This window comes from Pogona vitticeps, chromosome 4 (genome assembly GCF_051106095.1).
Source record: "Pogona vitticeps strain Pit_001003342236 chromosome 4, PviZW2.1, whole genome shotgun sequence".
In the NCBI taxonomy this organism is placed as follows: Eukaryota; Metazoa; Chordata; class Lepidosauria; order Squamata; family Agamidae; genus Pogona; species Pogona vitticeps.
The window spans coordinates 198,658,110-198,673,561 of NC_135786.1; the positions used below are offsets into that span (position 1 = coordinate 198,658,110).

General features: G+C 42.9%; 1 protein-coding gene across 10 annotated transcripts in view; it reads right to left on the reverse strand.

Moving 5' to 3' along the window:
• The window catches only part of ASPH (aspartate beta-hydroxylase), a 183,782-nt gene extending 171,250 nt beyond the window's left edge, over positions 1-12,532 (reverse strand). For all 10 annotated transcript variants that reach the window (XM_072998981.2, XM_072998979.2, XM_072998975.2 and 7 more), the window contains exon 1: positions 12,376-12,532. In XM_072998981.2, the coding sequence (XP_072855082.2) occupies positions 12,376-12,430 (55 nt within the window). In that variant the 5' untranslated portion in view covers positions 12,431-12,532. The remainder of the gene's footprint in view (positions 1-12,375) is intronic.
• Positions 12,533-15,452: the final 2,920 nt, after the last annotated feature.

Below are 15,452 nucleotides of genomic sequence, written 5' to 3' on the forward strand. Positions count from 1 at the left end.
CAAGCTCCCCCATCCACCCCCCAGCCTGTCTCCGCCGCTTAAAGGGTAACCGCAGCGGCTACCCCAGCCATGGCCGGACTCTAGGGAGTCCAGCCATGGCTGAGGTAGCCGCCATGGGTCAGATCCAAGCCGCGGGGGGGGGGAGGGAAAAAACCGGATAATCCGTTCCAGTTGGAACGGATTAACCGGTTTTCAATGCATTTCTATGGGAAATGGTGCTTCCCATAACGATGTTTTCACATAACGTTTTTTTTTTTCTGGAACCAATTAACATCGTTATGCGAGGCACCACTGTAAAGGAATTTTGTCAGAGCTGCATCACTTGTCAAATGAAAAGAAATAGTGAGGAAATATCCAATGGGGATGACTGGGATAGTTATATGGAAGATATTAAAAATATTAATAATATTTTTAATCAAATGGAAAATGAATACATTGAACAACTGAAAGAAAAACAGAGCTGGGCATAGAGGAGGAAGCTCAGGGAAAAGCTTTGCAGTCCAAAGCGGAAGTGGATAAGGGTGATGATTTTGAAAGAAAGATAAAGCCTCAAACTGTTCAGAAACCAGGAGTAGGCACACATGTCAATTCACAACTTCAAAATCTGAATTTTTCTGAGGGAAAAGGCATGAGGAAAACGTGGGAAGACACTAATAAATATCCCAGAGGACAATTTAAAGACCAGCAGAGGGTTGGCGGCCATTTTGTGGGAAAGTCCTCAGAACAGAGCCAAGCCAGAGGGCAAAATTTGGAGGAAAAAGTAGTAAAAGGGGCTGAAAATGAACAATGGAGTGCTCGGACTTGCTTCAAATGTAATGAAAAAGGTCACTTTGCGTCCCAGTGTGGTAAAGTCAGAGAAAATAAAGAATTTTTACCACAGAAAGTAAATTTAAGCAAGCCTAAAGCTGTTTTCTGTGTCCAGCAGGGACAAGTTGATACAATAGGTGAGCAGTCAGTAGCCATGACAATGCCAGCAGAGCTATCTTCTCCAGATGATGAGAGTGAATCTGGTATTCCTTTGGCTGAGATCAGGCACTGCTTTTTTATTAGAACGGATCACAAATTATTTGAAACGGCTGAGGATCAAATTTATATCTTTGATAGTAAATACATGGCTGGGAGGGACTCACGTTCACAAGTCACACTGTGTCACCCTGTTATAGTACCCCAGGAATACATCTTAAAAGAAGAATGCATGGCAGTGAAGGGAATAGGACAAGAAACTGTTATTGTGGCTGAATTACCTATTCGATATCAAGAATGGCAGGGAAATTGGCATGTAGGAATTACCTCACAGTTGCCAGCAGCTGTTTTGATTGGCACAGACCTCTCTGAGCATGTTAAGAGAGTTCTAGTTCTAACACATTCACAACAAGAGCAAGACAAAGTTACCTCAAAGAATGGTGAAACAATAACTCATAATACAAATGCAGCTAGGGCCGAGGGTCAGGAGGGACTGCCTTCGCCTTGTTTAATTGGGAATGATCTCACTGAGCATGTCAAAAGTGTTTAAGTACAGACTTGCGCCCAGCAGGAAGAAATAGGCAAAGCTGAGGAAAAGGTTGAATTGCAAACAGAGCTGATGAGGGGAGAGGACCCTACAGCTGAATCAGTACCAATTGAGAGCCCACTAGAAAACACTTTCAAAAGGGAACAAGGTACGGATTCCAAGTTGTATCAGTGTTTTAAGCCTAATGGTGAAAGGCAGTTAAACCCTGAGAGTCCTGGAAGGTTCTTCCCAGAAGAAGACCTTTTGGACAGTGAGGCCTGTGTGAATCCCAGTGGGGGAGGGGAGACTCACCTCAAGCAAATGATTGTTCCTCTCAAAGATCAAGTGGGTACAGAGGAGCAGGGGCATGCTGGTAGCATTGTAGCTCATATGGACATGACAAATATTGACCAGAAATTAGGACAAAACTTTTACTGCCTTGAAGTGGAGGAGCAGGTAAAAGAATTTGGTCAGAGGTGTAAAGGAGGTCAGGGTCAAGGGGATTACAGTGGCAAATCTGATGCCAAGCTGTGTCCTTTACCTGCCATGTTGAACCCAGACCATAGTGTTGAATTTGGCATAGTTGAGCCATTGACCAGAGATAGCATGAGGGGAAGCGAAATCAGTCTGAACATAACTGATGGTGCAACATGTTCAAGTCAGACAGGAGACCAGGGGAAAGTAATCGAGCCCTTCCATGAGAAAGGAGACCTTGTCTTGCTAGAATTGGAAGGGGCAGACAAGGAAAGACTCGAGTTACCTTGTGAGGAAGGGAGGTGTGAACTCAAATACCCCTCAGAGGAGGACCAAGTCAATGCCTCAATTTCCCCAGAAAACCAAAAAGGAGCTAGAGATGTGCTTCAGAGGGTCAAGCATAATTTTTCCAACAAGCCTAAAGTAGCCAGTGGTGTAGTGCATACGTTTGACACCGAGGATGCACGCCCACATGTGGTTACACATGATAGAGGTCAGACCTATCTAGCCAAAATTTGGGGCTGGAAAGCAAGGTTTGTCCAAAACAAGACGAGGCAAAAGACCCTGCGAAAACATGCATGGCCATATTGGGAAGGCAGAGGGGTGACCTATCATAGGATAAATAGGGTGAAACCCAGCCTAACCCAGCCAGTGGTGCTGAGAGCAAGGGAACTGAGAAATAGGCTAGCTCTGGATGTGTCCTGCTTAAAGGGTTTAATCAAGAGCATCATGTTGGCAGCTCCAGAGGTGAAACTCTGTAGAGCAGCCAGAATGACATGGCAGAAGGAGAGATGGAAGACCGCGCCGGTGGTAGATCACGTCCAGAGGGGGCTCGAGTGCCAAAGAGGCGTCGCCATCGTGGAAAGGTCCGGAGTCGAGTCAGGGGTCGCGCCAAGCCAGGTGGATGACTGCAAGGTCCTTCATCATAGGTCGTTCCTGAGAGAGAGGCTGCAGGTTGGTGAGGGATCCCTGCTGTCTGCAAGTCGTGAGCATTGTGAAGGTGCAGAGGGAGGTGGACTTTGCCGTGTCTCCAGCCGCACAGGAGGAGAGGACATTTCCTGTAAGAGCACTACCACTCCTTCACGACTACAGTTTTGGACTTTCAACAGTTTTGGACTCTTGGAGAGGACTGTAACGAGGTGGTGAGAGTGAACTTATGTGTCATAAATTTTGGAGAGAGAAAATTTAAAATTGGGACAAAATGTAACTTGAATCATTAGTTCCCATAGGAACTAATGCAAAGCCGGTTAATCCGTTCCTACCATTAATGGCAGATTTTTTTTCCTTTTAACCTAAGGTGACTTAAGTTAAAAAAAAGGAAAGAAAAGAGGGAGGGAAGGAGGGAACAGACACCTTTTCAACAGAACACCTTGAAAAGCACCTTTTCAGCCAAGACAAGGACCTTCTGGGAAAAACCAAGTACCTTTCAGACAACAGATCACCTTGAAAAGCATCTTTTCAATCAAGACAAGCCAATACAAGCACCTTTTGGGGGGAAAGGAGGCAGCAAAGGAGGGAGGGAACACCTTTTAAAAATCCAAAAATCAAAAATTTTAAAAAAGCAAAAAAATAAAATAAAAATACAGCCCTTACAGCACTGTACGGACCAGGCAATAGCAGGCAGTAATAGGCAGTCTGAAGACTGTCTCCAAATCCACTTTCAAAACACTGGGAAGAGCGAGGAAGCAGACAGGCACCCTCTTCACTGGCCAACGGCTAACTGAAAGTTCAAATTTTGCGCTTTCCCCACCTCCCGCACATTTTTTTTCGGTTCATAACTCGAAGCTAAGTTTGCAAGTCAATATTTTTCTATCAGAGCAGTTTGTAAGTCGAAATGTTTGTAACTAGGGCCGTTTGTAAGTCGAGGGTTGACTGTATCTGAGTAAAAGTAAAGTGACAGTATGAAGCAGGAAGGGAGAAGATAACAATTTGTAAGGAAGGGGACAGTCACAGAGGCCCCTGTCAGCAGGCTGTTATTTCACAACTCCCTGGGAATGACCCATAGCTCCCCAGTACGTGAGAAAGAGACCTTGATGGAGGAGGAGATTTCATAGAGGTTGGGGAGTCCAGGAGGTTGTGGAGGAAGACATGAAGGAATATTGGATGACACCAATACACCCTCTAATTTTCAGCCCTGCTCATGCAGCTTAAGATTCCTTAAGACAAGGTAGGGAAGCACTTCAACCCCCAACTGGCCTTCATACTGGGGGGGGGGGGAGAGTGACAGGAATTACATCATTTGGCTCAAGAGAGAATCAGGAGGACTGTTTTCCCCTAAAGAAGAATTGTGATGACAAGATCAGGGGAAGACTTCAAAATCCCAACTGAATGGTATCCCAAATTATTGAGTTTGGGGTTGATATGATTTTTTAAATTATCTCTGTTGCTTGAAGCACCTGGGCTACAGCAACTTCTATCCAAGAAGGTTCATTCCAGTTAACATGGGACAAGAGAACTGGACTTAAGGCTAATGAGTTAGATGAACTGAGCAGATGATATGTATGAGTTGATTAGCTTCAGGTCAATCATGTATTAAAGTTATAAAGAATGTTTCTACAAGTTTAATAAAACCTGTTTCATTGGTTCATACTCCATTGTCTGTTACGGAACACAGAATGGGAGAAGAGGTCCCTACTTGAAATGTGGTTATTCGTATATGCTCCGTTGCTCGCGATAGATTAGCCACTCTGCAGCCTGTCATCCCACCTTCTGCCAGGACTGGCTAATCCATCGCGAGCAACGGAGCGATAGGAAGGCACTGCGGAACTCATGGCAGCGGCAGAATCATAAGTCTGGCCCCCGCATACAAATAGCCCCATCTATAGTCCCTACTAATCCTGTAGAGGTCAAAGGGGGTTCACACAGTGTGTAAAATTCTGGGGAAACAAAAATAGTGCAAGAAATTATGACAAAAATTCAGTATCCTAGTAATTTTTACAATATACCATTCATGGCTTAATTCCAGTATAATGATGTTTCCTTACCAAGTCATATGCAATACTCAGTTATTCTGGGCTGTATCCTAGCATTCATTTAATGTTTATTTAAAACATATATTTGTTAACTATGGGTCATATTATATCTTGGTCAACTCCATGAAACACACTTCCAAGAACACACTTTTTAATATAATCTGTTTCCAAATCTCTTCAATCCACCACAGATTTCCATCAGCAGGAAGGGAAGTGAGACTATTTCTACTAAATTCCCCTTCCCTCTGTAGCCCCTCTCCAAAAAGTATTTTCCAAATTATTAGGGAACATTTCAGAGCAGCATGAAAGATAGCACCAGGGAAGGGGTGCAGAAGGGAGAATTGGGGGGAAAGCACCTCTCTCCATTCTGCTAGGAGAAACCTCTCTTAGGGGGAAAACCTTTGGGAAAAAAGACAGCAGAAGCATCCCATTATATATGGGGAAGTCACAAAGTAATTAGCAAATCCTTTGTTTGGAGTTTGGGACGGAAAATTCCAACCATGCTTACAAGGAATAGTGTTTGAGACCACACACTCTAGTTGACTTTACAAATGAAGTCTGAACTCACTTCATACAAGCACACTCAGCATAGACATCTGCCATGAATTTTTGTGATTCTTAACTACAATTTTTCTGCACTATCCATAAAGAGATGAACTGAGATTTTGTCCACAAAAGCTTGCCATTTGTTTGATATTTTAGGTTCAATAAAGGTACAACCGTATTCTCACATTTGGAAAGTTTTATGGTTGCATTATTGATTGTTGCTGTCAAACTGTTCAACAGATTTTTGGTATTATTTCAATTGAAGCAGGCCACCTTGGATATGTTGAGCAAAATGAGATATAAATATTTACATTAAATATATATTTATTTTCAATTAAATGTCTGACATTCTAATTCTTTTCTCTTACACGTGTATTTAAAAATATAGGTCCGAAGCATTAAATCTGCATTTTCACTATCAAAAACACCAGAGTCTAGAGCAAAAATAGCACCATCACACAATTTCCTTCCTCACTACAAGCTTAAAAATGAAGCTTATTATTCTTTCAGCTGATTACCTGAACCCATCAGGCTCGACAACAGTACTAAAGTTTAACCACTAACCATCAGGCTTACTAAGCAATTCTCTAAGATCCAAGTACTGTCAGAAGTTGCCCAACCTGATGTTACAGCTACCAAATGTATACTGTACACATTTACTAAAAAGGAGGTCCAACTGAACTCAGTGAAACTTGATCTGAAGTAAATATTTATTTAACAAGGATGCCACTTTCAGCAAATTTGCCTGTGTCCAAATTTATTCATTTTTTTATTTATTTATTTACAATATTTTTATGGTACTGAAATGGTACTGAATCCTTTGGAACTAACCTCTGAGAAAACACATTGTTGTTAAGAATTGGTTCCTTAAAGATGAGAATGAATACTTCGTCAAAAGGAATGAAACAGTACCATTATGGTTGGCTACTTTGCAAAAAATGGGATGTGGCAGCACTACAGGTTAAACCAATCGCAGAAGCCTCTGTGCTGCAAGGTTGGAAGACCAGCAGTCGTAAGATTGAATCCATGCGACGGAGTGAGCTTCCGTTGCTTGTCCCAGCTCCTGCCAACCTAGCAGTTCAAAATCATGTAAAAATGCAAGTAAATAAATAGGTACCACCACAGTGGGAAGGTAACGGCATTCCGTGTCTAGTCGCGCTGGCCACGTGACCACGAAAACTATCTACGGACAAATGCTGGCTCTACAGATTGGAAACGAGGATGAGAACTGCTTCCTAGAGTCGGACACGACTGGACTAAATGTCAAGGGGAAACTTTACCTTACTTTGCAAAAAATAGGGAAAGAAAGTTAAATCTTGCAGCTTACCTGCTACTTTCACTTAAAGTAACTGAATATTCTTATTCTCAACACACGGATGAAGTCTCATTTATTCTAACATTACTGTATATCCCAATGCAAACTATATTTAGTGGGGCCTTCCACTAAAATGCTATTAAAGAGCAAGTAGGGGAGGGGGCTGCTTCAGACATGAGCAGCATATGTAAACCATCTGGTCTTACCTCCCTGTCTTTCCACAAGCAGTTGACACGTAAACACTTTCCAGAGAGATGCTGGATTAATCAAACAGATGGATAAAAATACCTGACTGGCAAGGCCAGGGATACAAATCTTGCTGGACAATCAACAGAAATTACTTTGTACATTCTTATGAAACCTGATGCTTTCACATTAAACTTTTTCTAAATCTAGAGTGTTCCTCTTCAATATCAGCTTCCGCTTCACTTGTTCAGAGGAACATGGCTGGGAAAAATTCAGATTTTTCTAAACAATGCTAGAAAAATGAGGCTGCAATTTCAGAAAATATTTCTAATACTAAGCCATCTTTGTTCCATTAGGTGAAAAACCAATTCTCATTATTACAACTTCACAAAGCTATACATCACAAGATCTGTAGCAAATATTTTGTTCAACATATTAGCTGGAGAAATTGAATTTTAGAAAAATATGAAGAGATCAGGGAAAATGCTATTTTCCTCCAAAGACATATTTTAATGTTTCCACTGGTGGAGGAAAAGAAATATTTTGGAGACCATATGCAACACACTGCATCAAATTGGTCTCCAGGACTGTCGTCCCAGGAGGAAGCCTTTTTTAAAGATGCACAAGAAAGCCCTCATACGGTTTGCTTCAGACAAGCTAAGGACATGGATTTCTGGAACCATGTCCTGTGGTCCAGTGAGACCAAGATAAATTTATTTGGTTCAGATGGTGTCAAGTGTGTGTGGTGGCAACCAGGTGAGGAGTACAAAGACAAGTGTGTCATGCCTACAGTCAAGCATGGTGGTGGGAGTGTCATGGTCTGGGGCTGCATGAGTGCTGCCGGCACTGAGGAGCTACAGTTCATTGAGGGAACCATGAATGCCAACATGTACTGTGACATACTGAAGCAGAGCTTGATCTCCTCCCTTTGGAGACTGCGCCACAGAGCAGTATTCCACGATGGTAACAACCCCAAACACACCTCCAAAATGACCACTGCCTTGCTAAAGAAGCTGAGAGTAAAAGTGATGGCCAAGCCTGCCTCCAGACCTAAACCGTCTTGAGCATCTGTGGGGCATCCTGAAACGGAAGGTGGAGGTGCACAAGGTCTCTAACATCCACCAGCTCTGTGATGTTGTCATGGAGGCGTGGAAGAGGACTCAAGTGGCAATCTGTGAAGCTCTGGTGAACTCTATGCCCAAGAGGTTTAAGGCAGTGCTGGAAAATAATGATGGCCACACAAAATATTGACAGTTTGTGCCCAATTTGAACATTGTAATTTAAGGGTGTACTCACTTATATTACCAGCAGTTTAGACATTAATGGCTTTGTGTTGCGTTATTGTGAGGTGCAGCACTGTTGTACAAGCTATATACTCACTGCTTTACATTGTAGCCAAGTGTCATTTCTTATTTATTTATTTATTTAATTTATATGCCGCTCACACTACCCAAAGGTCTCTGGGCGGCTTACAAAATTTAAAATGCAATAAAAATTCAAAACAATTAAAATACAAAAAAAATATATAAAAATTGCCATCAGACAGTGTTATCACATGAAAAGATTGACTAAAATACTTATGAAATGTGAGGGGGCGTACTCACTTCTGTGATATACTGTTTATCACTAAAATCAAGATGTATTTTTGCACCTAGTACATGCTGCCATATTCATGAGAGGAAGATAAACAGATATTCACGGTTGATTCCAAAGCATAGGTGTTTTTAAATATAAACTATCATAATTAGCATAATCTCAGCAACAAACTGCCCCAAATTAAGAAATCAAAGCAGGCATTTGCTGTTGCATGCTGAGACTCTAGTGCTCAACAATTAATTCCTACACTGACTTCTTAATTTGTGGTAATTTGTCACTAAGTTTTACACTGACTGTAATACTTTTAGCCTATATTTTTACATCTGATAAATAAGCCAACCAGTACAATTTCATATATAAAGTAAGGAATGAAATATTTAAAGTTGGTAAAGTGGTAAAAAGGGCTTGATATCAAAATAAGTATTCAATTTATTTCAATTTTCCCAATATTTGTTCCCAACCATATAATCCACGTTTAAAAAAAGTTGCTTTTCCATGGTTTTATCATTTCTAGAATCCTTTGCTGATATAAAAACTGCACTCTGGGATTTATTTCTCTATCCAGCAGGAAAACAGACAAAAAGAATAAACAAAAAACTCCAAAAACAAAAAACAGTCATAGCTAAGTACACTATCTGAAGCTGATATTATTAGCTCCTCATAAGTCTACTGAAAAACAAAGGAATTATCCAAGTAACCATTTTAACAATTGGTTTGTGACAGAAAACTATTAATTAATTGCAAAATGTATGCATTAATATTCATGACTTCATTCCATAATACAAACTATGTTTACAATGTTTAAACCTAGGCAGAATTCACTGCAATGTGGTGGAGACAGGTTGTAAATACATTTTAACATGGAAACTTAATAAGTAATGTCATCCTGGTTGTGCCACATGCTCCTCAGATCTTCTTTGAAGTCATTCAAAGCATGAACTTTAGCACTGCAGCATCTACTAAGTGAATGTACTTCCTAAATTTGACATGCATTGAAACTTGTTTTAGATCCATGTAGAAAACAGTAATTGATGCAGGCTTTCCCTACATAGTACAAACGATTGCATATTAATATATGCTTTGTGTATTTTTGTACCTTATACACTGCATTGTATATTTGTGCATATTATGGTCAGAACCCAACTGCCACTTTACCACACAATTCCTAGGAACATAACCTGTACCCTGTTATTCAGTGGCAATTTAGTGGTCTACCCTAGAGCAGTAAAGTGGCTCCTATTTTGTTTAACATATACACCAATGATCAACCACCTTCTCAAAGCACTGAAAGTTTTATCAATGCGGACAACCTCGCAATTGCTGTTCAGTGAGACAGTTTTCAGACAGTACAACATCTCTTAACACACGCATTAGAAAAACATGGCACATATTATAATAGAAACCAACATAAACCTTTTCACCTGAGAAACAACCCTTGTTGACAGAATCAATTATCTAGTATCTATGTTATTGTATTCTATGCCCCTCAAAATGGAAGATTTGATGTTAGCTGCCTCAAAGCCTCTTGATGTTGCCCATTACTAGACACAAATTATCTGCTGCATTTATTAATTGTACTGTGGCATCCTTACATAAAAAAGGAAAAAAGTGGCAATTTGCTGCTATGATGTACACAGTGTCACTTACGCAAGCATAAATTATCAACTGATATATTTTATTATTATAGTACTCACCTTTGTAATTTTCCAATCTGTACAGTTTATAAATACTTATGAACAAAGAAATAATAATTAAAATTGTGCTTGGTATCCTTCCACATCAAAATAAATATTGTACATATTTAGCACAGGATGCCTTAACAAAAAGCAAAGCTGTGATAACCCATAGCACCCAAAACACACATATCAGAATAAACAGGAACACTTTTAATTCATCTACCTAAAATGCTTATATAATAGCAATATCGAAAAGATCCAGTTTTCATTAAAATAAGTTACAGTGGCTGTATGAAAATAGTAATCGTAAAACATGCTTTAATGCTTTAATGCAAAAACAACAACAACAACAACAACAACAACAACAACAAGGCCAGCATTGCAAAAAAAAGCCTAGTTTTCCTGCAAGTTAGCACACTTCTTAATCTTCCGACGACTCTCGGCCTCCTCTTTTGGTACACGCAACTGCTCACAGCTTCCCGTCCATGGATTTTCCATCCACACCATCTCCCAACCCTCCCCCTGGGATACTCTCCCTTCCCACTTTTATCTCCCCTAGCCCCCCTTCATCCTCCCCTGGATCCTCCTTCTTCCTTCCCACCAAATCTTCCTTATAAGGGGTGGTTAACTTTAACCCTTTCAGTTCTTCTTCCAACTCTCTGGTGTCTACTGCACAAGAAACCCCTTTCCCTTGTTTGCTCTCCTCGACTAAATCACACGTATCTGTCCCTTGATCCCTTGTAAGACCAGGGGTAGGAGGGCTGGTCTGAGTCAGCTTGGATGTTTTTAAGAGAGTCGGCACTATCTGAAAGACTAGAAGCTCTTGGTCTTTCCCTTCACACCAAGCAAGAAAGGTCTGTGGGCAGTTCCTCTTTTGTTCACCCCTTTGGGCACCCAGCATAGGGGACTGCAGCCACTATGTAATGTTAAGAAAAACATAAAAACTTTTTTTTCATGACCTTCACAGAAAAAAGTATGAACCTGATTTATTTTCTTAAGCCCTAAACTTAACGTTTCTTACAGGTACTGTACTGTAATCTCTTCCTGTTGTCCTCAAAATATATTAGACTATTCCCACTTTGCACAAAATAAGCATTTACCCTTAGAGTGTGAGAATTCCTTCGGAAAGCAGCATGTTTGCTCTCAGATGTCCCAAAATGACCACAGCTGGACTGCAAACTGAACAGCCTTGTGACTGGTGGGCTTTGTCAAAAGCTACTAAACAAAAAAGGCCAGGGAGGGGGATATGTAGTGATTCTGGGAGAACTTTCACATGCCTGTACAACACTGTTACTCAACACGTGATCTGCATCAATTCATTTGCAACACAGGAGTAATCCGCAAATGATGAAAAATGATGTGTTCTAGCCTGCTCTAGCGCATAGATCCTCAGAGATAAACTCAAGCAAATTTCCCAGGATTTACTCCTGGCAAAGTGTGAACATTACACAGTTTACATTGTGTAAGTGTAAACTGGATTTACAAGCACATACACATTTATATGACAGACCCGTTACAGTTCACAAGTTTGACTTCCAAAGTTACAGCCTCTCTCCCCTCTCCCAGTACAGAGGTGTGACTTGTGCACAAAGCATTTTTTGTAAAAAAAGAAGCGCAGCAAGGCACTGCGCGCGCGCGCGCGTTATGGGTTCAGGCAGGGAGGAGGTCAGAGTTGAAGGGATTAGGGGGAGCAAGAGAGAGAGAGGCCGCGAGGTTTTGCTGGAGCCCTGCCTTCCATTTTAATTCCTTGCACAGCTCTGTGCTGCCGCCCGCCCCCCCACCTCCTCATTCGGTGAGCACAGCCAGAGGAAGCCACATCCAAGCGAGGGGCTTCCAAGAGGGTGGCGGGTTTTGGGGAGAGGGCAAGCACGTTCCCCGGGATGGGGAGGAAGAGCTGGACCTTCAGGGTGCCAACTTCGAAAGACGGGGGAGGGGGAGGGGGCACCTCCCTCACCTCACCCGCCGACCCACCCGAGACCATTGAGGGGGGCCCTCCCGTCAGGTTGGGTCCCAGCCCTGAAGGACAGAAAGGCGGGCAAGGCATCTTTCCCACCATTACCCATAAGCCCCGACTAGGGTAAGAGTGATGCAGGCCCAGGTAGGTGGGCAGCCCTTACTGACCTCTCCGGGAACCGGGGCCGGGGCTGCCGCTTTTGGGGCTCCTGCGCGGGGCCATGTCACCTCCTGTCAGGTAAGGCCACCAAGCAATGCGAAGGGAGGGAGGGAGGGAGGGAAAACGTTTGGGTGCGTTCACGGCAGCAGGGGGCGGGGCTGGCACGAGGGCGACGGTGACAAGCCGGCAGCTAGGCTCCCATTCAGGCGACGACACTCGAGTGGCATGTCTCTCCCACCAATCGCAAAGCAGGCATGAAGCCTTCGACGATCTTATTGGTGAGAGGGCGCGAGGGAACGCCTTCCACCCTTGTGCTTGCCTTGCATCGAGCAGGGGAGGAATAAGTTGGAACGTGGCAGTGTATGGGGGGGGAAGCGGGAGGGAGGGGATGTAGAGCCCCTTGGGTTACGTTCCCTGGCAGCGGATGGCGTAATGTATGTAACTTAGTTAAACTCGGAGTGACCGTTTCTGCTGCTTTTCGGAAGGAAGGAAAACCGGAACATCTGTTTCCATTGCTTTCGCTGCTCCTTCAACAGAGACTGGAAAAGGGAGGGAGGCTTTTCTTCTAGGAAGCTCCCAGGATGGTCGGTTCCTTCGCTGTGCTAATTTCGGGGAATGAGTCGGATAAAGGGTCGCCACTGACAATGTCAGCATATATCCCCTAAATAAGAGGACAGTGATTTGTATCATAGTGCATGTGCCAGTTTATTATTATTATTACCGCCCATCTGGCAGCCAGGGCCACTCTTTATATGCTCAAAGTCTGGATGAAAGTAAAAGGCGGATCCATGAAATCCCAAATGGATGCTGATTTCGTATGATTTTTTTTTTTTATGTGGGATCCTCGTTAAACCTCCATCAACTCGTGGATCCCATCTGTGCCTACAACGTTCACAGGGAAATCATGGGTCCATTGGCCAGTGGCTCAAAAAACATGAATCTGAGGTGTGTATCCTCATAGTTGCATATGGTTTTTATAACGGGGTCCTCCTGAAACCACTATCAAATCAGGGATCCCATCTGTGCCAACAGACTACGCCACAGAAATAATAAATCCAACACATCGCTTTGCTGTAGTGCAAAAAGGCACAGATTCTCATAAATCCACATGATTTTTATGAAGGATCTGCTCCAAACCCCAAACCACTGTTGAAACATAGGGTCAATTTGTGTCCTCAGTAATCATTGATCCATCAATGCATGGTTTTCCAGAAGCACAAAAACAGTGATCCAAGCCATTGTTTCTAAGTGGTACTTACCACAAACCACTATAAAATTGTAGGTCCCATATATGCCTGCACCCCACAGCCATGTATTTGCAACACCAAATCACAACCTTATGAAGCAAAGGATCTGTAATATTTAAGATACAGCCTGTGGGATCTGTGCCAAATCATCATGGAATTAGAGATTCCATATTTGTCCACAGATTACGTCAGTGAATTCATGGGTTTGCAGTGGTGCAAAAACATGGATCTGAGGCACGGATCCTCATGATTTTTAGATAAGGTCCTCCTAGAGATGTAAAATGTATTGAAATTTTGAAGCCATATAAAATGGCGTTGGAAAAACAAGGGAAAAGACTGTTCCTCCCCCCCATTTTGGGGTTTTTTTTCCAGGCCTTCTCATCTCTACTGCCAACATAACATACTTGTGACTCTGGAAGTACCATTAGTAGTGATTTTACATCTCTAAACAAAACACTTTATCATTAGATCTAGATGGTTCTTCAAAGAGAAGACACCTTCAAGTAGAGGATCAGCTCCTTGCATGAGGAAGCATGGCCATGTTCATAAAAAGAATCCAAGTGTGAGGGTTCAGTCACAAGGGCTTCCCGTTCATCCCAGGAAGGAGTCGAGACACCTTTGTCCAACAACACTTTGTCTTTATTTAACTCAGTAAAAGGAACTTCGATATTAACTTTAGTCTTAGTTTTAGTCTCTTGCGGTAGCAAAGGTTCACACAAGGGCATCCATAAACTGTCGTTCAACAGATTAACAGGAGTAACATTCCACGGTCCAACAGGGACCTGTCCCGGTACCTCCTCCTCTAGGTTGGGGTCATGTGGACTTAACAGTGGGAGGGTTTCTTCGTCCACCATCCATCCCCAGGAGGGGTCCCCTTCTTGAGGCAAGGCACCCCAGGGACCAGGTGACACCCCATCTTCCTCAGCAGCTCTATATGCCATGCTTGGCGGGCCTCGTTCTCCCTCACCCGAGCCTCCTTCTCCTCATGGAGCTTCTTGCACCAGGCTCGAGCCTCAGTTTCACCCCACTAAGAGGGCCTTTGTGGCAGTCCCCTCTTCCGACGACTCTCGGCCTCCTCTTTTGGTACACGCAACTGCTCACAGCTTCCCGTCCATGGATTTTCCATCCACACCATCTCCCAACCCTCCCCCTGGGATACTCTCCCTTCCCACTTTTATCTCCCCTAGCCCCCCTTCATCCTCCCCTGGATCCTCCTTCTTCCTTCCCACCAAATCTTCCTTATAAGGGGTGGTTAACTTTAACCCTTTCAGTTCTTCTTCCAACTCTCTGGTGTCTACTGCACAAGAAACCCCTTTCCCTTGCTTGCTCTCCTCAGCTAAATCACACGTATCTGTCCCTTGATCCCTTGTAAGACCAGGGGTAGAAGGAGGGCTGGTCTGAGTCAGCTTGGATGTTTTTAAGAGAGTCGGCACTATCTGAAAGACTCGAAGCTCTTGGTCTTTCCCTTCACACCAAGCAAGAAAGGTCTGTGGGCAGTTCCTCTTTTGTTCACCCCTTTGGGCACCCAGCATAGGGGACTGCAGCCACTATGTAATGTTAAGAAAAACATAAAAACTTTATGTTTACCCTTAGAGTGTGAGAATTCCTTCGGAAAGCAGCATTAGTTTGCTCTCAGATGTCCCAAAATGACCACAGCTGGACTGCAAACTGAACAGCCTTGTGACTGGTGGGCTTTGTCAAAAGCTACTAAACAAAAAAGGCCAGGGAGGGGGATATGTAGTGATTCTGGGAGAACTTTCACATGCCTGTACAACACTGTTACTCAACACGTGATCTGCATCAATTCATTTGCAACACAAGAGTAATCTTCAAATGAT